The sequence below is a fragment of the Rhipicephalus microplus genome, chromosome 8, assembly GCF_043290135.1.
Source record: "Rhipicephalus microplus isolate Deutch F79 chromosome 8, USDA_Rmic, whole genome shotgun sequence".
NCBI lineage: Eukaryota > Metazoa > Arthropoda > Arachnida > Ixodida > Ixodidae > Rhipicephalus > Rhipicephalus microplus.
The window spans coordinates 50272867-50296795 of NC_134707.1; the positions used below are offsets into that span (position 1 = coordinate 50272867).

Here is a 23929-nt window from a genome sequence, read left to right on the forward strand (position 1 = left end):
GTGATGCTTTCTAATCGTATGCCACTTGGACACTACTACCACGTTTACGTCCCCATAAATACCCGATGCATTCGACAAAATGGACGAAAGGATGACCGCCGCCGCATGTCAATAGTCACAGCATCGGGTGCGTTATTTGAAGGTTTCAGGTTCGGCCAGTGCCGGCGCCAAGTTGTTTCGTCCACATCACTGCCTTCGCGTCCATAAGCGTGCACAAAGTTCCCCTCCAGGGAGGGGGCAAGGTCTGTTTGCAGCGCCCCCCTCTTCTCCCCATTATGTAGATGTATGAAGCTGACTTTGCCCCCCCCCCCCCCCAGCCACAGCGGCGCCCTCCACATTATAGCCAGCATGGGGCTGGCTTTGCGCCCTCCCCCCTTAGTAGGCCAGTAAGGATGGGGGGGGGGGGGGAGGGAGGCCGGCCCCCCTACCCCCAGTGTACATGACTAACATTCACTATAACTTCTTTAGCTCTATTATCTGCTGGTTTTCAATAACAGTAGACTGAAAGAAATGTCATGCTGTCATGTTCGATTTTAGTCCAATGTGCAGGCACTCTCAAGAAAGAGCTAAGTGGCAACTGAAGCTGAGCTTTGGTTGTCAGATAGCCGGGCCTGTTTGTACGGTTTTGCTCGCATACATTAGCTGGTGTGTGCGAATTGACACCTCACAGTGCCTATCGAAGGAGTGGCTTGCCCTTCCTCCGAAATATTGCATTTTGTATGTATGCACATACATGCACACTTACATGTACACACACACATACAAGAAGGGGGGTTGGAGTACACTGTTGAAAAATTCCCACTGCACCCGTGATGGTTTACGGCAGTCTGATATTCATGTCTGTTTATTTGTTTGTGCTCAATGTAGTTCTTTTCTTGAAGCTGTGCTAGAAGCATGCGGTGACATAGTTGCAAAGCTTCTCAAGAGGTGTGGCAGCTTGGGCTAGTTGGTATGACATGACGATAGTTATAGCGCGAGAACAGAACGACAACAAAGAGACAAGAGGGACACGAGCGTAGGTTGGAAGTTAGTGCTCGTGTCCTTCTTGTCTATTTGTCGTCGTTATGTTCTCGCGCTATAACTATCGTCATCTTCTGAAGAGCTCTGTGCATAAACTAACATATGTGTGGGCCGCAGTCAGCAATGTGCATATTACTAAACACTCTAAGCTTTCAAAAAAAAATTCAACTTTGCACTCAGGGGCGGCTTCATTGGCTGGGGGAGCATGGGGAGAGCCGATGCCCCCCCTTCGTTCCTCAAAGAGCAGACATAGTCGAAACGCAACACATAGGTTCTCTGCTTCCCTGAAGGAACTTGCTTGTCGTCAATGCCCCTCTACAGCAAAGGAATCCTGGCATCGTCTCTGTCTGCACCACCAAACTCCGAAATTTAATTTTAATTCTGAGCCTCTGCTCTTTTAGGTGTGGGCATTTTCAAAACCAATGAAAAGTTCATTGTTACAATATGGCTAAAAATGCAACATCCATGAGGAACCTGAATAAGGCAATAGTGATCCAGACAAGCCTCTTTTTCAACTCGTTTTAAAATAAACTATTATCAGGACATGCATTGTTTACTTCGCAGATGTACGGGCTTCAGTGCCGAGTAATCAAACGAATGATGATGTGTGCTCCGACGGGTGTGTCGTTCAGCCGGTTTCATCAGCAACGGTCACGTATAATTGCTTTTGTCAAGTCTGGAATAGAGCCTACTTTCTTGTTCTCACAATATTAAATGCACAATGTGTGCATTTTCTCAAACGAATGAGCAGAACGGCATTTGGGGAAGCAAAACACTAACATCAACAAAAGTTGCATTTGAACTTGCCAATATCTTGCTGCTTTTTATTCTATATGTCACTTTGCCCACTTCACGAAGGTTTAGAAAGTTTTCTTTTATGCTGCCAGAATCCGTCGCTGCTGGGCTTGTTATGCCAACTTTTCAAACTTACATTCTATTGCATTTGCTATGAATCAGGTTTTAACAGCTTGAATTTTATGTGCTTGAATAGCCACTCCTGTCTAAGTATGTGTGTTACTGTATAATACACAATTTGTCACTATTACAAGCCCGGGCTCTAACTGGAGACAGTCAACCAGCCTAAGTACATCGAAATGACACGGCATGTTCAATATTTTGTCGCTGCCATAGGTTATGTAGTTTTTTTATGAGATTGCAGAACAAGCAAGTTGGTCCTGACAAATTTACATATTCTATATGTGTCATATTCTATATGAATAAATAATTGACAGCGTACATCTGACGTCATGGACACTGCTTTGCAACGCAGTGGTAACGCCACCAACTCGGCACATTTTGACTGCATGGCTAAGTGGTCTAGTTGGTATTACATATTCATTACCATTCATTTTGCTCAAAGTTCTTATATGAATCTGTACATTCGCAACTACGGTTGCCCAGCTTCAATGTAATGGAGACGTGGCTATAATGGTGTTGGCTTCTGTGCTTGAATAACGATAGAGCATTCGTGTGATGTTTTAATGACATTCATGTAACATATTGAATACAACTTCGTACCAAGGTTGCGCAACAACCCTCTGGGATGTCGGTGTGAGCCAATCGTAGAACACAATGCCCTTCCCCGCCACATCTTTTTGCTTTTTCTTGTAGAAACCAGTATTTCTGAATACGAATTTGAATGCAGTGATGGGTATGTCATTGTGTTCATGCGTTCCATATGCCAATATATGGCAAATGTGTGAATGTGTGAATATGGGGTTTATATTGTGTGTTGCTCTGAAATGGAGTGGACATCTAGCAGTACATAACCGTGCAGCATGTGATAGCTCATGTCATTGTTTACAACCAACAAGCTAGCACTCTTATTTACTGCTGGTGCTCCCTAGCTAACTTGAACACGCTTCACGTTGTTCAAATGTCAACACTGTGTTAGATTCGAATGTGTTTAGATAGCGAGACTTGAGAGATGTTTAGCACTTTCCAAGAATATAAACGTGAAAGCCTACTTGAACATTTTCTTGAACTTTTTGCTTCTGTGCCTGACTTTGCAATACTCTGCTAATGCGCTGTTAACGATCAACTTAGTGCGGAGGTCGTGTCAAACCTTGTGGCAGAATTTCTGTCAGTTTTTTTATTGAACTTTTCTTAAACTTTTTCTTGGGCTTCTAAAGAACTTTCAATCGGTGATAGTATACATTCAACCGGCTTTTATGAACTGTTGTGTTGACATTTGTAGGGCCTTCAAATCACGTTCACTTTGCCTTCTCCCCAAGCCATGTGGAACCAGTGCTGTACTATGATTGCATTAATTAAAATGTGTGTGTGAGCTCTCAAGTCAGCTTTTTTTTTATTAAGCTTTAGTGAGCTCATAGAACACCTGCTTCATATACTATTACTTGCATTCTGCACAGCACATTCTGTTTAAGTTGAAATGATTTCTGACTTCTGCAACTGCCGGTCTTATTAAAGGGTCCGTCAACAGGCTCTGACTTCTTTTAACACTCCCAAAACAAGCTCGGCACTTTGAAGACTAGACCGCAGCGATCACATTTTCTCAATATTACAGCGCGGCTCGCTGCGCAGAGCCTCCGTTTAGAAAAACAATTCCCATGCTTCTTTCCTACGCCTGACAAATCTTCCTTCCTTGTGCCGTGATGCAAAGTGGGCGATCGGTGACTTGACGCAGCGTGCACCTCGTCGATTGGTCTAAACTAGGTCTCAACAAACTGTAGTAATGTCAGCGTCAGTTCCTGTTCTCACCCACAGCTACGAAACTGCCCCTTGTTTCTTGGCCCTGCAGTGATAGTTTTGGCCTTGAAGTTGTGGCGCATACATTCCTCCCTCAACTACCACTCAGTGTAGCGCCTGCACGCACATGCTTCGCCCTTAATGTGGGCAACACGGAGCAAGAGTGTTGCTCTATTGTCAGCTGCAAATTGAGCGACGGGACAGGGAAGAAGCACTGGCACCTGGTAAACACTAAACATTAAGTCGTCGCAGCAAGCGCATGTGCGTTGCGGCTTATCGAGTTCGCCGAAGAGGTCACTTGCTGACCTTGTGTCATGTTGCGGAAGTGAGCGAACCCATGAGGATAGGCTACGCCTTCCCCTCCATGTGAGGGAGAAGGGTGGCAAGGCCATGCGAAAATTCTAAACCAGCCGAAATCGATGTTCGAACTTCAGCAACTTCCTTAATATAGCACGTATTGGCAAAATTCTTATGGCAGCGTGTTCATGAAGTAAAAATGCACATATTTCTCTTTATAACGATTTTTGGACCTTGGGGTTGTCTAGTGGTCCTTTAACACTACCTGATTCAAACCTTCCAGTGCCCACTTCAGTCATCACACTACATATCTTCCACATCCACCTACAATGACATATCGTCGTTTACTTGATTCACAGCACAAATGCACACACCGCTCCCAGCTACTGTAAGTGCGCATCCGGTATCCGCGTTCACAAGCATTATGAACGGGGAAGTGGCATGATGCACACTGCAACGCATTTACATATTACCTGCTCTGAAGTGCCCATTTGATACACTAGCCTCTTATTACCTATTGCTGTTCATTGTTACGCTCACATTGGCAGAAACTTCAGCAGCTAATCTACAGAAGGCCCAAGTAGGCTTTTACTTTCGCATTATTACAAAGTCCCAAGCATCCTTGAATCTTTTCATACTTGTGTAAACACTTTTAAGACAAAGCTGATGAAGCATAGACACATCTTGTGTACTCACATGCCTTTATAGCAAAGTTGTCTCTGTGTATTTACAAAAAAAAAAGAAACAAAAAGAAAGTAAAGTTTGGGACGAAAAAGGTGTTTGCCGGGTTTAGGTTTTGAGCTATGTATCCTTGATTCGAAGGCGAGCGTCCTAACCACTTCGTGATCCAGGCACGCTGGCAGAGCAGAGTGTATGTTGGGACAGGAAAGCGAGGGCGAGGAGGTGAGTTATAAGAGGGAAAGGGGGACGGGAGAATGAGGACATGGAGGGATTTACTGAGAAATAGTAATGGTGAACTAGAGGTAAAAAGAGGGAAAAAAAAGCAGAGAAACAGGTAGAAGGCAAGAGAGTCTCTACACGGAAAGGGAGATAGAAACACAAAGGGATAAAAGTGAAAAAGAGAAAGAAGAATACAAAGACTGGGAAAAAAAACAGAACAAAAGACAAAGCCATGAAAAGAAAGATAAAGAGTGAAAAGAACCGACAAAAAGGGGAAGCAAAATAGAGATAGGCTAAAAATGAGATAAAGAAAGGGATTGCATGTAATGGACATGAAATGATTATAGAAGATGATAGACAAAGCATACCCATGCATAGTACAGTAGGCAAGTTATGTAACCTAAGAAAAACTTTTTATTAATGAGCGAGCACATGCTTTCTTTGTTCTTTAATTGTGTCCTCCTCTCCCAAAACACATGTGCAGATTTATCCACCAGGGGATGCAATAACAACGATGGGTGGGAGGTACTACGCTGAACATATTAGCAATTCCATAATACTGCAGTCTGGTTAAACGGAACCTGAATGGCCCAGAAAAATGTGTTCTATTTAACAGGAGCTCCATTTGTAAGAGATGAACAGAGGGGCAGTATTCAGGTATGAAACCAATTGTGCTGAAGGCAGTTTTATTTAAGCAGCAGTTCCGTTTAACAGATTTTCATTTACTCAGAGTCTATTGTACGCAACATTTTCACTGCATAACTGATACATAATATATGCACTGCACAAATCCACCATCGGTCTACTAACACTCCACCAACACTGCTGTGACCCAGCCTTACAAAACTCGCTGTAAGCTGTGCTAATTTTTTTGTCAACCGCTGTCTTTCATTTTCATTGGACTTCGGTGATGCCTAGGTGCACAAGGAATGGCTAAACCTTCTGGTGAAGGGGAAGACGGTGCCACGCTCGTTCGTGCACCAGGATGACCTGACTGACGTAGAATGCGAGATTCTGGTGCACGAGACTCCTCCAACCATGGCCAAAGACTTTGCCTTCATTACCGTGATCAGAATCGTCAAGATGGACAACAGGTGCGTCTTGTCGTGGCTTTGCTGGCAAAGTACAAAAAGCTGGCAAGTCGACAGATTTGCAATACTTGATGACAAGTCATGTTTATTTTCAGCGCACATTTCACAAAGTTGCATTGAAACTTAGGTTACTAGCGAAAACTCTATCTAAATTTTTTGGCCCAAACTGCCTCGTAGGCCTTCAGATAGGAAGTGACTAAGGAAAGGGCATGAAGTCGTGATGTCAAGTTATGCCGTGATGTTATGCAGGGGGCCACATAATACTGCCCCACAGGCCCCAGATTACTGAACCCTAGTTTAAAGCTTCCAAACCATTACAAGGGGCTCAGCTGTAATCCTTCATCACCACCACCCAATGCATCAACAAACTGTACGTAAAGCCTTACAGAGGGGTAGCAAGTACCTTGCTTCTTTGGATATAATGAATGACGACTTGTGGGATCTTCCCTACTTGAGCCAAATGAATTACGGTGTAGTGGGTACCTTTCTGCATTAACCCCAAGAGAGTTTACGATGAGCTCTAGAAATCGTACTTTTCTAGCTTTTTCTCGGACTCTACTGCACTTTCCACACAGGCGAGGCATTTTTTGATGTGGGCAAAAATGCGTTATGCCCGTGCACTTTGATTTGCATGCACGTTAAAGGACCCCTAGTGATTGAAATTTCTGAAGTGGTTTCGGTATGTTAGAGCCCAACAATTTCGGTATATTAATGCCAGCAGCCTGCTGCACTCTGAGTCACGCTCCTCAGGATTTTCAATAAAGCCTTTGCACCTGTCCTTCCTTCCATCCAACTTAATGAATGTTGGCATATGTGTACTATTATGATCCTTGGTGTGTTAAACGTCCTGCCTAGCAGCCCAGGTGGCAGATTTCAAACATTCTTTCACTCGTAGGCACGACATAGCTGAGCAGTGTGATCGTCAGAGCAGCTGCTGTTAACAGAAAATAATGAGAATCAAACCCTTTTATGGCGACCCAGCTTTTCACTGTGTCTCTTTGCAATGTCAAAGTCAGAATAGCACTCTTAGCCATCACAAGACAAATCTCATTTAATAGCACTTGCCGTAGAATGGCAAGAAAGTCCCCCACCCTAGCAAGCGCCCACCCTTCCTTTTTCGCGATACCTGATTGATCAGTCCCGGGCTGGTCAGACTGGTCCCGGTGCTTGCTCAGTCCTGGACTGGTCCGGGACTGAGCAAGCACCTCCCTCCCAAATCTTGCTTAATTATTCTTCACCATAGAGGGGGGGGGGGGGGGAGGGCACTTGCTCGGCACTTAACGGTAATTGTTAAACAGCTACAAAAAATATAGAAAAATTAATCAAAATTTTTTTTCCAGATATGTGTCTCTTCGCTTGAAAGAGCCCTGGAGTCGGTCACATGACATGGGTTACTTGGAGCTCATCCGGTACGTCTCGGAGACCAACTATCGCAACATCTGGAAGGAGGCGAACAGTTCCAGCTCCAAGACCGCCGACAAAGAGAATGAAAACTTTGTCAAGCTCAAACCGTTCAAGGTGATCTGTCCATCTGTTTTGCACATCTGCCACATTATCTCAACTGCTATGGCATCGCACTAAGCATGGGGGTGTGTTCATGGGGGTGTGTGCATCTTAAAACAAGTTTGTTATATCCAAAAATTGACTAGAAAGATACAATACTATATCTATTGCAAGACTAATTTTTGTTTACTTTATTATTAGAGATATTTCTTTTTATCCAGGTTCGTTATATCGAGGTTGTAGTGTATTGGATTCGTAGCTGCTACGACTGCAGATTGTTCATCTTGTGTTATGGTAAATGTCTTCCTGCAAGTTGGGACAAGATACTAGGCGAGAGGGAATCGCTATTCATTACAGACGTGTTAATCAAATGCTGGTATGCGTTGCCTTGACTTCTATAATTGGGTACTACTTTAGAAGTCAGCAGCACCTTTACCTCAAAGTCAAATGTGCACAAGCCTGCATCAATAAGGATGCATTTCACCATAGAAAACACATGGGGGTTGACGATGCTGCAACTTCTTATTGTTGTAACTGAAATTGTTAAAACTCATATCATAATAAGTGGGTTCTACTATAATTAGTACCCTTGGCATGTGATACATTGTTTAGCTTTCTTAATAAAGATAATTGTTTGAAAAGCAGTGAAAGCTTTATGTCCTTAGAAGAATGGAGCGTCGGAAAAGTTGGCATCGCATTGCGAATGGCATTCTGAAAAAAAAAAAAAAAACATGACAACTAGGGAAGAAAGCGCAAACAGGCACAGTCTGTGCTTGTCTTGTCTATGCCTCCCTGCGCTTTGTTCTCTTCTTGTTCATGTTATTTTGTTTTTTTTTGTGTGTGTGTGTGTATGTGTAAAATGCTATTCACTTCATGTTTTGGGGTCGTGGTATTGCTGAGGTGGGGCAGCTTTTTAAATATGAAAATGTAAAATTTGATAATAGCAGTTCATGTCGAGATATTCATGGAATATTTTTTTCTTCTCAGTTTTGGCACATTGTTTTGTTTTTTTTATATCAGGATTACAACAGTGCCGTTCGGGAAATCATCAGTCGTCTCTATGCCTGTCCAATAATATGTGTCGAAGGGGGGGAACAACATGAAAATCCGGAAGGTAAGTGACTACACTAGCCTTGAACAACTCCGTTTACTCACATGTGTCACGCGAATCGTTTGGAATGATTTATTCATATACTGTATTTTTGATTATAGGTGACACTGACACTTTGTGCATAAGTCGCACCGCACAAGTTGCACCTAACTCAATTGGCATAACGAAGTGACGCCCTCTTGTACATCTAGTTCATGTACTTGCCATTTTGAGAAGTTATGTTGTCACAAAACACAGATTGTAGTGAAAGAAACTTCAGCTGTCATTTGTCTCAATCATAGAAAACAAGCATCTATTCACTTCATGCAAAGCCATCGAAGGCCTTGCTTGTATGAAGGCTTGCTTGTATACCTTGCTACCTTGCTTGTATGAAGGCTTGCTTGTATCATTGTATGAATGAAGGCTTGCTTGTATACCAGCAATGTTGCAAGCGTTAGGGTGCAAGAGTTTTATGAGGTAACCTGCGTAATCACTTCAGGCATAAATTGTGATGGACTGTTTATAAATGTATCAAATTTGCACAACTGTATTACAAACCACTTGATACACTGGGTGTTCAATGTTGACCTTTATGGTTTTCTTAAATTTCAGCACTGGAGAGAACATGAAAATCACTTTTGCAGATAACTTATGTATACAGTGGGACACAAAGTGAGACAATAATTGTGGCTAATAATAGCTCAATTAATGAAGATTTAATAATAAACTTTTCAGTGACTGCCGTAACAAACCACTTGATACACTTGGTGTTCAATGTTGACCTTTATGGTTTTGTTAAAATTCAGCACTGGGGTGAACATGCAAATCACCTTTGCAGATAACTTATGTACACAGCGGGACACAAAGTGAGACAATAATTGTGGCTAATAATAGCTCAATTAATGAAGATTTAATAATGAACTTTTCAGTGACTGCCGTAACAAACCACTTGATACACTTGGTGTTCAATGTTGACCTTTATGGTTTTGTTAAAATTCAGCACTGGGGAGAACATGAAAATCACCTTTGCAGATAACTTATGTATACAGCGGGACACAAAGTGAGACAATAATTGTGGCTAATAATATATCAATTAATGAATATTTAATAATTAACTTTTCAGTGACTGCCGCAAGCGTGCATATTTGTATAGAAAAGTCGGAGGCGGTCATGTTTTTACACAATAATGCTTGGAGGAATCCTTTTAGCATGTCTGTGTTCCGAGATATCCTGCAGCAAAGTTTAATTGTGCTTGGCATGATTACGCATGTGCAACAATCAGTACTGGCGCGAAGCTCCTCCCAGGTTGGCCGCAGCAGTTGCGTGCGTTTCCTAATATGACTACGGGTCAAAGGCAAAGGCATAGATGAAAACAGTTACCCTTTTACTACCGGCTGGCGATAGCAAGCCGTGGCAGTTCATCACATCGGGGAGGAACATTGCGTCAATCTTCGCTGCCTTGCATGCGTAATCATACAAAGCACAGACAGCATTTGCCGCGGGATATCTCAGAGCACAGACGTGCTATAAGAATTCCTTCAAGTGTAACTGTGTAGAAACGCGACTGCTTTCAACTTTTCAACACTAATATGCCCGTTTGCGGCAGTCACTGAAAAATTAATTATAAAGTTCAAGTCAACCACTTTGAATGACCCGCCTGCACTTCATTCATCATTTGCTCTTCGTGTAGGGGCCGAGCCAGCTCCTCTGCACCCGCACCTCGTTCCCGCTTACTGTGCCCTCGAGACGGCATCTGAGTTCCTCCTGTTCCTGGAGTTCCGGCAGCACACTGTCGAGCACTGTGGCATGTTCAGCGCATCCGCGCTCGTCGGCTCGCGGCTGCTCTTTGTGGTGTATCAGTTGCTGCGAGTGTTGCGCTACGTCCACGATCTAGGCCTGCCCCTTGGACCATTGACGCTCGCGTGAGTCACCTTGTCTGTTCCTTATGTTAACTCTATTCGCAGGTGGATATCCGAGCGTTTTGAGTGTTCGAATGGATATCACGTTATTTGAATTCACTTCGAATTGAAGTTGAAAGTTCTGAAATTTTGAAGTATTCAAAATAAATTAGTACACGGGTGTGTTTAGGTAAAAACCTCTGTGCATATCCACTCAGCTGCTTCTGTTTTGCTTTAAAAACTATGTTTTGTTTTCTGACTTTTCAGGGCCACAAGGCAATGTGAGTTATGGAAAGAAAGTTTCGCCTTAGTAAAATAAATTTTTCTCTATTGAGCCAGAACCACTTTTTGTAAATGACATGATAATAGAAGTTTTACTTGATCCTATAAAAGAACAACTGTAGCTTTGAGTCTGAAATTTTTTCACGACATACTGGGACTCACGTCCATTTACAAACTGCTTTTACCTTGCAGTTTAGTTGCCCATATTTTAGGAGGAAAAAAATCACCTATACGACACAATGTTCCACTGTACTCTGGTTTCAAATTTTTTGTTCTGCACCTCTAATAATCACAATTCAAAATTTTTCTGAGAATGTTTACACACGTTTTCACATATAAGGCCCACAAATGTGCCAATACAATTGCCTGGAATAGCGTCAAACGTAAACCAAAACAAGGCATGAAGAAAGCGTATTTCTGCAAATGCAATATCTTGAAATTCAATTTAAAAATAAAAGCGCTCTTTCATTTGAAATCGAAGTCGTACAGGCAGTGCTTTTGCAGCCACACCATGCTGCACAGCACCAATTTTTTTTTTAGAAGAAACAGAAACGTGTAAAACTCAAAATATGAAGCAAACGCACATTCCACTATTCGAGTGCTTCCAAGTGTTGCTTCGGCTGTTTTTGTGCATTGCCACACGGTGTAAGGCTTTGTGTTTGAGGAAGGATGAGTCAACGGTGTGTCTTTATGCACACCTATTGAGTAGCTTGAAGTCCTGAACATTGAACAAATGCAGTGGTGTATTAATCAAAAACACTTTGAAGCGCTTGGAGTAGCAGTGTGACTACTTCGTATTCCGCATTTTTAAAGCGCTTTTATTTTTTCTCAGGAAAAACCAGTCAGTTTTCATCATAAAATAAATGTTTGACAGTAGAGTTATATGAGGTTGACTACAACTTAATGTTAATATTTTACTGATCCAGGCTAGAATGAAGAAGTTGGCTGAATAAAAAATTGTCCACCTTGGTTGAACAGTGGCTACACTGGTCAGCTGCAGACTGGAAGGTCGCAGCTGATCTGGTAATGCGGGCCCTTGCTAGAAACCGAGCCAATTTCGTTCCTAGGTCATGTCGCAATCTCTGGCTGCAACCTTTTACCAACTCTTACTATCGCCAACCCTAACCATTTGCTGACCATCACAACCACCTGCTGTTCACCGACTTTCGCGAGCACCAGCTGTGACGATTCAGTGACTTGCCATAATGACCTACTGTAACAACGCACTGACCATGACAATCAGGGACCGTAACTGATTGCATGAACGGCGTGTGACAAATTCACTTATGTCGTACTGCTTGAAAATGAGGCCTTTACGATATTTCTTTTTACAATATTTTGTTGTTTGTTGCTCTCTTTGTATTTATTGCTGCACATCCTCATTACTCTGCTTCTTTGAAAGCCCTGTGATGCATCATAAGTAGATGCCTCATGAATGACGACCTATTTGAGGAAATGGGAAAGCGCAGCATGCCACGGTGGATCGGAGGTTATGGTGCTCGACTGCTGACATGAAGGTCGCATGTTTGATCCGGCCCACTCCACTTACATTTCGGTGGAGGCAAAATGGTAGAGGCCTGTGTACTATGTGATGTCAGTGTACAGGCAGTGCACTGACCCTGGCACTGACAAGAATGCCAGGTGGTCAAAATTTGCAGAGCTCTCCAATACAACTTCTCTCATAATCATGTCATTGTTTTACGATGTAAAGCCTGATATATCATCAATAAAGTAAGTTAATTTTGGAACAGTTATGAAAAAAATGCCGCAGCTTTGCCGCAAAGGCAAAGCCATGAATGCGATAGCAACAAATTGGAAGTTAACGCGCAGAATGGAGAGCAGATCAAAGCATGCCCCGCGTTTCTCACTCACAAATGATGCACGAAAACGTACGCGCAGGTACGGATTAACGCGAATAAGCTTCTCTGTTACTTCGCTGTGTATGAAAAGCGTGCCCTTTTCGCAAAGGGAGACTTTACAACGATTGCAGTGACCTTTGTACGCCCAGTAACTACAACAGAATCATTCCAGTAAAAGCCTAACGCCAACCAAGACGTACATTCTCCCTACTGCGCGATAAGGGCACGCGAGTGAGCGTCCACCCCTCTCTTCTTGGCGGGGCAAAGTACGTGTGGGAGATGAGAGCTCGCGCCGCAGCGTCGAGACGATTTGGCTCCGCGCGCTCATTGCACCATCTTGCTGGTAATGCTTAAAACATGATAGTTCCTCCCGTGATGCCCGTCACCAGCGGTAAGTGGTGGATATAAATAGCTTTCTGTTTGAACGTTGAATGACGTGCTCCACCATGGCTAAGTGGTTGACGCCTTGCACTCATGTTTCAGAGGTCCCACGTTTGATTCTGCACGCCAGAGTCTTTTTATAGATCAGTTTTCTTTCTTGCGTTTCCATATATATTGATACGTATACATATTTGGTGAGTGACGGCGACGTTGATGCCAATGCCAGCAGCAAAATTCAGCTGAGAGTGCCCATATAATTGCTATCGCAATAAAATACAAGGTGTATGTACACTTGACTACCACTGAAACAGCAGGTAGAACTGTCCGAGAGCACAAGTTTTTTTTTTTTAGAATCTTGGTCGGAGTTAGCTGCGCTATGCCGTGTGTGCGTGTGTAAATGCATGTGCACGCACGCATACGTGTGTGTCTACAGTCACATTTTCTCACTGACAACATTGGAGACCGCTCGAGTGCTTAGCCCGCTCTTCCTTCATTTGCCAGGGACTTGAGTCTGGACCACCGCTTCTGGCTGCAAGCGACGCCGCCCTGGTGGCTGGCGCTGCAAGCTGACTCGTGGGTAGAGTCTTCACTGACCGGCCAGCTGCCCGCCATGAGGAGCTCGGGCTCACGCCGGGTGTCTCGCATTACGCCCTCGGTGTGCGTCCAAGAGGAAGAGAAGGTCGAGCCCCTCCCACCACTCAACAAGCTCGTCGACATGTGGGTCCGGGGCAAGCTTAGTAACTTTGACTACCTCATGGCACTCAACCAGGTAAATGAGAGAAGTGGCTCTTGTAAGAACGGGAACTGGAACTGGTCAGATGCAAAAAGGACATGCCTCCCCCTCCCTTTTAATATTGATTTAAGGACACAACGCTAAAATTTTTTTAGCACGTTCGCAGCAGCAAACTTTCTTAAGGTCTCGTTTTCTGTGCAAAGTGACCCACCAGTGGGCCACTCACATATTTTTTGAGCTCGCCATGACCCATTGGTAGGTCAGTGCGTCGAACACCAGAAAAAATTTCTTCTGATCATTTATGACCTCTTGCAACAAGAACCGTACCTCTGCGTTCATGTTTGATGAAGTTATCACAGGTCAGCAAGCAGATGCCTGCTCGTAACATTGTGGCCGCATAGCAGAAGCACAGCCCGTTCAAATTTGAGCCGTTGCTTGTTTAGAATGATGAGGCCTTTTTTTAACAATATCTAGTGCCCTAATCATTTTATCTCAGTTTCATCGAGCGAAAAACACCAGGCTTTTGAGATTAACTGATGAGCAGTCCTCTTTTTCCCAGACGTGCAAACTGAGCTTTCTGCCTCAAGTGGGGTTTTTAAAAATTGAAACCGGTAGTTTCCAAGAGGTTAGCAGGCTTTATAAAAGGTATTTGGGTTGCTTAAACTTCTTTTACATGCGTAGTATTTACTGAGCCAACTTGCCTTGCGTTTGTGAAACGAAGGGACCTTTGTCCTTTTCCGAATGACGAGTCTGATAAGCTCGCGCAGGGGAGAGGCTACGCTCTTGGGAGGCAGCACTCAACGAAATGCGAGAGGTGACAACCTTTTAAAGAGTGCCCAACGTGAGCATGTTGCGCCATCTCGTTACTGATGACAAAGGTGCACTGAAGTCACAGAGCTCTGAGGACTGCCATACAGTACGTGATTGTTGTGAAGTGAAGTGATTTATATATAAATGGCTTACTGTTAGCAAGTTTGACAACGTACGCTGCGTGGTGTAGTGGCTAGAACCACGCGCTGTGGATTGTGAGGTTGCTGGTTCGATGCCCCGCAGTAGAACTTTTCCGTCTCATTTTTTTTCTTTGCAATCTAGCAGCATATGTTTTACAATGTCATATCCGTGATGGAAATGCGTCAGCGGAGGTTTGGTGGACCCCAGCATAAAACACTTTCGGGTTAACAAAAGTAATAATATAGTTCCGTGTTCATGCTTTTATTGTTTGGCAAGGAGTGCATGAAACTTGTATACACTCATTCCTCGGTGTAAGGAGTCCAGATATAACGAAATATTGGTCATGAAAAAGTAAATGAAAAATAGTTTTGCAATACGAATTGTGAAGAATATACTTTTATAAAAATTTTTCACATATAACGAACTTATTTTCATGTTAGGTGCACCTTTGTTGTAATGAAGTCTGACTGTATCGCACTTCAGGAAAAGTTCTTAATATGTTTGCCGTGCAAGTGACTGCCTGTTTGTTGGCAGTTGTGTGGCCGGACTGGTGTGAATCCCCAGCACCACCCAGTGCTGCCCTGGGTGCGGGACTTGTCACAACCGGAGGGTGGCTGGCGGGACCTGAGCAAGTCCAAGCTGCGGCTAACGAGGGGCGACGACCATCTAGATGCAACCTACGGTTCGGCCATGCACTCGCAGTCGGCCCAGCCTCAGGGCTACCTTCCCATAGACAGAGTGGTTCAGGTCTGTGAACCTGCTCGCAGTGTTCTTATGGAGCAGATAAGGGGTCAGCAACCTATGGGAAGCATACCCCAAGCACGCGCATTTCTCTATGTGGCCTTGCACATCTGCTTCTGCAGTGCATCGTAACATAAATGTTGAATGAAAAAATACACCGAGGCACACCAAGTCTGACGTGCTAGGGCAACTAACGAACACCTAAGTCAAGGATTGGGGTTGTTTTCCATTTTCCCATTTGTGCCCCTGATCTGTCGCGAATTCACTATTAGGGGCCTGTGAAGCAAGTGTAGATTGAAACAGTGAACTTGTAAGAGACACGGTTATCACTGCCTTCCTCTGCACCCTTTCACTATGGATGTCGTGCTTGTCTTTCCAGGTGCCACATCATTTGTCTGAACTGCTTGCGGACATCACGTACTACGTGTACTTTGCGAGGCGTCTGCCTCGGAGTATCCTCTGCAAGCATGTCCGGCACAAGTGGGTTCCTGCCGAATACCCGGCATCCATACAACGGCTGCAGGTGTGTTTGTGTTTCGTTGACTAAGTGAACTGTTTTTGGCACTTTTCTTGCATTCGCGTACAGGCGTGAGGAGGCAAGCAAGGTGCATGTATTGAGTGAATCGTCAGAGTAAAGAAACCACATGACATGTTGTGCTTTCTTTACAGTAGCAAATGTCATAGGTAGAACTTCTAGATGTGAAGCACCTTACATCGGGTTCAATCCTGCATGGGGCATGGCCAAACCTTACTGCGCATGCGCAACAGCTGGCCCAACCCTACGAAAATGCGCTAGCGCATTTGGGCGTGTGTAAGTGGCTGTGTAAGAGGCTGTTGCCTCTTCCGCTTACATTCACATGATGGTGACGAGATGTAAGGATGACGTGATAGTGTCGAGGAACGAGATTCTGCAGGCGTGCAATGAACCCATGTGCTCCTGCGTGGCTAGGCTATGAACCCGCGTGGCGTGTTCCAACAAGAGTTCGGGACGAGTAACAGCAACAGAAACTACAGTGGCTTCATGGTGTACTTCACTTGCAAGAACACATTAACATCGGACAAAGTGCCCGTAATGAACGGAACTTTAAGTTTGACCCATGCGCTGCTTTGCATGCTACTCACGGTTCCCTTTAGTGGGAGATGGTGTAATTTCTTTTCTTTGACCTAGGTAAGGGCTTTAGGCATAATTGGAACTCGGGTTGCACAAATGCGCCTCAGGCAAGCAGAGGTTAAAATTCTGTAATATGGGGTATACCTAGAACTGGTGTTTCGACAAAGATTTCTATATCTATATTTATGTATTCGTTTTGTCATTGTTTTTGATGTGCTCTGCCATACGCTACCATGAACTAACTATAGTCAAGCCTGCTTATAATGAACTTGAGCATGGTGCAGCATCTGTTCGCTGTATCTTGATGTTCCGCGAGATCGAATCCCGGCTGCATTTTTGATGGAGGAGAAAATACTGTAGGCCCTTGTGCTCAGATTTGGGGGCACGTTAAAGAACCCTAGGTGGTCGAAACTTCAGGAGCCCTCCACTACAGCGTCTCTCATAGTCATATAGTGGTTTTGAGACGTTGAACCGCTCAAATCAAATCATGTATCCTGATGTTCATAGTAAATGAAACACAGTTTCGAAAAAAGTTGCGAGTGAAAGCAAAATCTTTTTTCCTCAAAAGATGTTGGTGCCCGTGTTTCGAATAGCAGAAGCAATAAAGATGGTCTCAAGATTCTTTAAAGCGACAGCGAGCTCTTCATCGAGGCCCGTGGCATATACAAGGTGCCTGAGGCTAGGAATGTAGCCAACTGCTAAAGGTTTGCTTGTGGGCACTGGCTCCAAACTTTCGTCGTCCTCGCAATCCAATTCTTCCAGATCACTCTTGCCCTGCAATTTGCTCACAAAGTACTCATCGGTGCATGATTCGGCCGTGTCTGGATCATTATTGGCCCTAATGAAATTATCGCAAGAGATGTCCCGCCCTCCCATGTGGGTGTCGACGACGGGCTGCCACAAATCGCTGCCGGAGTGGTCCTGTGCGGAAGCTTCAGGTTTGGAATCGGGTTCAACGTCGACAAAGTCAGCCTCGCGAAAACAGTTTCGCACACATGTAGCTGTCACCAACGCCCACGCAGCCTTCACCATCTCCACAGCTGTATAGAGGAACACAATGCATCAAGTTGGCTGCTGGGTGGTCAGCAGATATGAGCAAGCGCTCCACAATGCAACACCTATAAGTCTTAAATACGCAGAAGGCCTCTTATTCGCCATCCGTAAAAGCCATCATGCGTGGCACTGCTCTGGGCCCATTTCTAGTCAGAAAACGAAAGTTTTGAGTACGAGCCAGCACGGCTGGCATCGAGGAGCGGTGGAGACGCGGGATATTGCGATAAAGAGCGTTGAGCAGACTTGTGAAGTAGTTGTGAAGGCGACTTTGAAAATCAAAACACTTGTGAAGAAAACAGGTCGGGTAGCTTACTTGCCAGGTCAACAAAACGCACAACTCCCACGTAGGAACATTTAAGAGAGCGGTCTCTACGCGCAGAGGTCAAAGAAACGCATTGTGGTGTCAGCGAGCTTGCACGACCTTCCGACTGAGAATTCACTATTAATTTCGTGTGCAAGCTGTTCTTATGCTTCCGAATGCGTGCAGAGGGCATGCTGAGCTAAGTGCCAAGTGAGCGAGAACAGTTCCTAAACATGGAATGAAACGCAAATTTGTCAATGTCGATGGGGTAGCACAAGCTCATGTGCACTAGAACGATACGACACCGATGCCGACAAGACAGACGTAGACTAGAGTACAGTCGATATCCATCAATGTTGGCAAAGGCTTTAGTCACTTCAAGCCGGCGACGCCAACGATAGCGTAACAAAATCGGGGATCAAAAACTGAGGGGAGACTATTGTTCGCCGACATGTCTTCGAAAGATCGGTGACAGTGTGAAAACAGGGGCCTCATGTGGCAATAGTAGCAGGGGGCCGAAGGACGGAGGAGGGGCATAACAAAAAACGGTCGGGGAAAGCTACAACTAGAGGCCTGCAGAGGCAGGGTCAGTGTTGAACAATAAGAATCTATGGGCGCCTTGCCAATGGCTTATCAGTGGTCTAAAGTGGTTTCCCGGGAAGTCACTCAAGCGCCAACTCCGTTCATTGTAACCAATCGGGGATGCTGAGAGATTTTTGTTGTGAGTGCAATTTTATGCCATTGAAATAATGTATATTTCCAAAGTCACGCGGATATAGTTCATTTTATGTGAAAGTTAGTTTTAAGTGCAACTATTATATGTGGGCTTGAGTGTATATCTAAACGACCAGTACATCTAAGTACAGCTGACCAAGGTCTTCTTTTGCCCGCCTAATTTGGAAAATCAGGAGTGGACGGTAGACGAGTGCATCCCGGAGTTCTTCACTGACCCGTCCATCTTTGAGTCTATCCACGATGACCTGGAAGACCTCGGAGTGCCCAACTGGTGCTCAAGTCCTGAAGACTTTGTACGGAAACACATGGCCATGCTTGAAAGCGAGCGTGTCTCCGAGCACCTTCATCACTGGATTGACATCACTTTCGGCTACAAGGTGAATCTGTTGCTGGGCTTGTTGGTACATACTTGAAGAAACAGAAAAGCCAGCTAAGGGACGCGTACACAGTAAGAGCAGACGACAGACTCTGTAACTTGCGACAGGTTTAATGAAACCATCACTCGTAAAGTTCCCAACAAAGCCAATCGTGCATGCATCGTAGATAAAAGACATGATTCACCAGAGAAGAGAATGACATCAGTACCCATATTTTTCTAAAAAAGCAATTTCTTTCTTTGGTAGTGATGGGGAAGGTACACTAATGCATTTGTTCGAACCAAGTTGCCAAATATTAAACGCTTCAATCACTTCATGTTCGTATTGGATGGTTTCCTTACCAATTATTTGCGTACCTTTGAAATCAAGAGAGCACCCGCACACCCTGCAATGAGCAGGAAGATTTGCTCTTTCTCCTGACCTGATAGATGCTTCATGTTCCTTTAATCAGACATTAATGCATCGTCCTATTTGTCCTTTGTACACACAACAACACGACAATGGAATGCGATAAATAACCTTGGTCATGGGGGGGGGACACAGTGAAAGATAATTTATGGTCACTACAGAAAACATTCGTAGGTTTCTACCCATCAATCCTACCACAGAGACTTGATAGCTTATATGGCGCCGAAAACACAACGCAAACACTGTGCCGTGTTCTCACTTGAATATTCGAATTTGCTTTGAACCTAAAAGCTTGCTATTTGCACAGCTCTAGTTAAAATATTTATTATGTAAATGCCGTGCAGCCTCACGTTCGTGTAAAAAAATTGATTTAAAATTGGCGTTGCATGCTATCTCAGCTTACGGGACAGGCAGCCATTAAAAGCAAGAACGTGTGCCGGCCCCTGGTGGACGGCCACACAACGCTGCACAGCTGCGGCATGGTCCAGCTCTTCACAACACCGCACCCGCACCGGGCGGCGTCCAGCCTCTATCTGTCGCGCTGCTCCGCACCCAAGACATTTCGTTTCCAGCATAGCAGCACCGCCACAGCACTGGGGTCTCCCCAAACACGGGTAAGGTCAAAGTGCTTCTTTATTTTCTACTACTACTACTACTGATAATGCACTCGAGCCTCATTATAACAAACTTGCATCTTACATGAAATTAAGTTCGGTATATCCGAAAATTGATTATAAATATTTATTCTTAAGACTAAATTTATTGCGAGACTACTTCTCATTTATTTTGTTATAACCAATATTTCGTCATATTCAGTTTTGTTATATCGAGGTTTGAGTGTTCTGCTAGTGCTACTACTACTACTACTACTACTACTACTACTACTACTACTACTACTACTACTACTACTACTACTACTACTACTACTACTACTACTACTACTACTGCTCCTGCTACTACTTCTACCATATGATTGCCTTCATACTAGAATGTTGCAGCCTAGTTCATCTGCGAGTGAACAGAACTCTTCCTAAAGAAACAACATATTTTTCTGGTCCCTTCAGGTTCTGTTTAATGAAAGTCTACTGTACTTTTACTATTGTTACTGCACTGTAGCCCCGGGTTACAGTAAAACAACCTTTTCAGTGGGATACATGCCGTCAAACATACATCTATATTTTTTCGTGTCTAATACTCGAATATATGCTCGAATGTCCAATGTGCTCGAATATTCATCCACGCCTACTGCAAGCAAAGCATTTTTTATCATCATCATCTGTGCGTTGTGTTTCAGGCACTGTCAAGTTCGGTGTCGTCCCGACGGAAGAGCCGGCAGGAGGCTGTTGACAAGGAGCTCAGTCTTGTGAGTTTGTTGATTTTTAAAAGTGAGCTGTTCAAGCTCTTCCTTCTGCCGTTTCATGTAACCAGAAAACTTGGGTGTGCTTAGCATGTGCAGCGAAAGAACTCATTCAATACAGGCATTGTCCTCTACTTTGCCTTATTTGTCCTCTCCCCAATGACAGCCAGATGCCAAGGAAGGGGGTGATGAAGATGCTACGGCCGAAGCGGGCCAGGGCAAACGGAAGCCATCGACGCTTGTCAAGTGAGTAAATCGCCATCTCACTTTCATCATCTCACGTCTACCGAAAAGGCTAGTCAATGGCGTTGCATCACTCAAACCTTGATATAATGAACCCGGATATAACTAAATATCGCTTATAACAAAGTATATGAAAAATAGTCTTGCAGTAGATATTGTTTTAAGAATATGTCTTTATAACAAATTTTTAATGTCAAAAATTTATTCTCGTGTAAGATGCCATTTTGTTTTTTTAAAAAGGTCTGAGTGTGCATTTATTTCTTTATTTATTTATTTGTTTGTTTATTTATTTAAGATACTTTCAAGGCCCAAAGGCACAACAAAAAGCAGTGGTAAATAACAATTGATACAACAGCAGTTAAAATGGTAGAAAAGAAAAGAAAGAAAGTTCAGAAAGTTGCAGGGCGTCTTGTAAGCCAAGATTGAAATCTTTTTTGTCCAATATCCTGGCCATATTTCAGGCCATATAGTATTCATAAAAATAGAAGAAGCTGCGTGTGTGTGGCAATATTGTGGTTTTGGGACACAAATTCCGAACGATTATTATTAATGCCCGTGTAACTTTGCCTGACACTCGTGGTATATACTGCAGATCGAGAATTTAAGCACCCATGGCACTCCACTTCGCAGGTCGAGGTCAGTCGGCCAGCAGTTGGCTTCGACCACAGGCAGTTCCGTTCCGGCTGAGACGCAGGTAATCGTCCTCCCCAAGGACTACTCGCCTCTGTCCAAGCTGCAGCAGCTGGAGTCTTTGTGCAACTTCTGCCTGCACCACCCTCCCCACAGCCTGCCTCCCTCCATCAGTCTTGCCTCAGGCACTCAGGTGAGCACAATCCTCAGAGATTTTGGATGCCCGCAAGTGCATAAACGATTTGAAAACTTTAGCAGTTGAAGAGGCCACTTTGCTGTGCCACTTAAGAGTGGCTGTCACAAAGTCATATTTGTTTCGCATAGGTATGGCTGACAAAGCTCTTTGCAATACCTGCGGTACCGAGGAGACATTGCAGCATATCTTCTGCGACTGTCCTCGCTACGCTGTGCAGAAACGATCTCTCTCATGCGCTCTTGCTTGTCTTGACAACAGAACGATGACACTAGAAACTATGTTCCAATGTTATCCTGATGAGAAGTCATAGAGAACTCAAGCAAACAAGGCATTGCTAAAATCCTTAAGGACAACAGGCTCGCATGAGCGGCTGTAGATTGTGTTGCCGTATAAAACACAAGACTGCCGCTCTGCGCTGTAACCTTATGTGTTTGTGTGTGCCCCACCTCTCATTCGTTCTCTACTCTTTCCTTAATCTCCCCCATCTCCTCCTCCTGTGCAGGGTAGCATAAAAGTCATGCCAAACTGGTTAACATTCTTGCCTTCCCTCTCACTACTTTTTCTTCCATCTTTCCTTAGCAGTAGAACCCTTCTAATACGTTGCATATTTTCGTTGCATGAACGTAGCTCGAGATTAACGTCGACTCGAACGTAGATCAAAACCCCTCAAACAGCACAGCCCGAAAAAAGAGGAAGCTGTTAGCACATTTGGTTGATTGAATTTATTTGCGTAGTCATTGGACTATCTACGCGTTGACTGACTACAGAGTCGGTCAACGTGTCGATAGTTTAATGTCTATGCAAATAAGTAGGCATCCATGCTGTCACTCAGTTTTTCTGTCCTGTCCTAGTAAAAAAGTTAGTGGAGGTGCTTTCATGCCGTACCTGCCCAGGAATGATCGTGTTACCTTTGTGTTTCTAGTGCTTGTGAGCAGTCGTATTCTTCAGATGTTAGAAGTGAACAAAAAGATGATGAGGATAAAAATGCAGCCTCATACCTGTTCAAAAGCGGATATCTGTTTTATCGTTTTTCGTGCTTCAGTCGGGCAACGACGAACAAGACGGGAGCTTTCCTAGACGTCGCAGCCAGACCTCGCATGCCGCCGACATGTACCTGCTGGGCTGCCTGCTTGTCGAAATGTCTATTTTCTCGCCAACTTCACCACATTCCTCGAGAGATCTTGCCGAGCGGTACACCCACGCTCTGCAGGTGCTCAAGATCCAGCCCTCGAAGCTGCCTAGGTAAGCCATTAGCCAAATAAGTCCATTCAAAAGTTCATAATGAATGAGGGGGAACTAGAAGAAATGTGACCACATCACTAGTGCTGACTAAAACTACTGGCAAAACTTTCACTAAGCCACGCGAGGCTGGAAACAGTGAAACTGGAGGATTCTGAAAACTAATTTAAGTTCTTTCTAGATTGCTCCTAGGTCGTTGCTTTTTAATGTAGTTACAGCCTGCTAGGGATCGCCACCGTCCCAGATTAGGCACATAAATGCTATCCCGCTTAACTATAACGAGCTGCCTGCAAGAAATGTTTGCAACACGGTAACGCTATTTCCTAACCGCCACTATCACGCCAAGGCTACGCTATAACTATTATAACTACCTGTTGATTCTCAGCACGCAGAGGTATGAGTCAAACACAGGCAGTCGCAGACATGACATAGATGTCCAAACTCCGGTCACGGGTCTCAAAATGTATCTTGGTATGTCAAATTTCTGGCTCTTTCAGAAAATAGTGTGCCTCATTTTTATTAATTAGGAACTACACAGGCTTTAGCAGATGCGGTCAGAATCGATAACATCACAATGATTGATGTGAGAATTTAAGCTGGCATAGGCAATGTTTTTTTCATGGCGCGAGACTAATATTCTTTGCTCTTCAAAGCATGTACTGCTAACCTTCTCCATAGTCGCAAGTTGCCCACTCCCATGGTAAAATGGTTATGATGCTTGGCTGGTGACCCAAAGGCCACCCCAGTTGCATTTTGAAAGAGATGGAGTGCTAGTAATAATTATTGTCGCGGTCTTACGACCAAGAACCATATGGTTATGAGAG

At 44.1% G+C, this 23929-nt stretch overlaps 1 protein-coding gene across 3 annotated transcripts in view; it reads left to right on the forward strand.

The window, feature by feature from the left end:
• The window catches only part of Wdr81 (WD repeat domain 81), a 75845-nt gene that overhangs the window by 418 nt on the left and 51498 nt on the right, over positions 1–23929 (forward strand). For all 3 annotated transcript variants that reach the window (XM_075871773.1, XM_075871771.1, XM_075871772.1), the window contains exons 2-14: positions 5845–6020; positions 7358–7535; positions 8541–8634; positions 10301–10532; positions 13532–13799; positions 15249–15461; positions 15835–15978; positions 18829–19032; positions 19839–20054; positions 20735–20803; positions 20964–21043; positions 21671–21863; positions 22909–23108. In XM_075871773.1, the coding sequence (XP_075727888.1) occupies positions 5965–6020; positions 7358–7535; positions 8541–8634; positions 10301–10532; positions 13532–13799; positions 15249–15461; positions 15835–15978; positions 18829–19032; positions 19839–20054; positions 20735–20803; positions 20964–21043; positions 21671–21863; positions 22909–23108 (2147 nt within the window). In that variant the 5' untranslated portion in view covers positions 5845–5964. The remainder of the gene's footprint in view (positions 1–5844; positions 6021–7357; positions 7536–8540; positions 8635–10300; positions 10533–13531; positions 13800–15248; positions 15462–15834; positions 15979–18828; positions 19033–19838; positions 20055–20734; positions 20804–20963; positions 21044–21670; positions 21864–22908; positions 23109–23929) is intronic.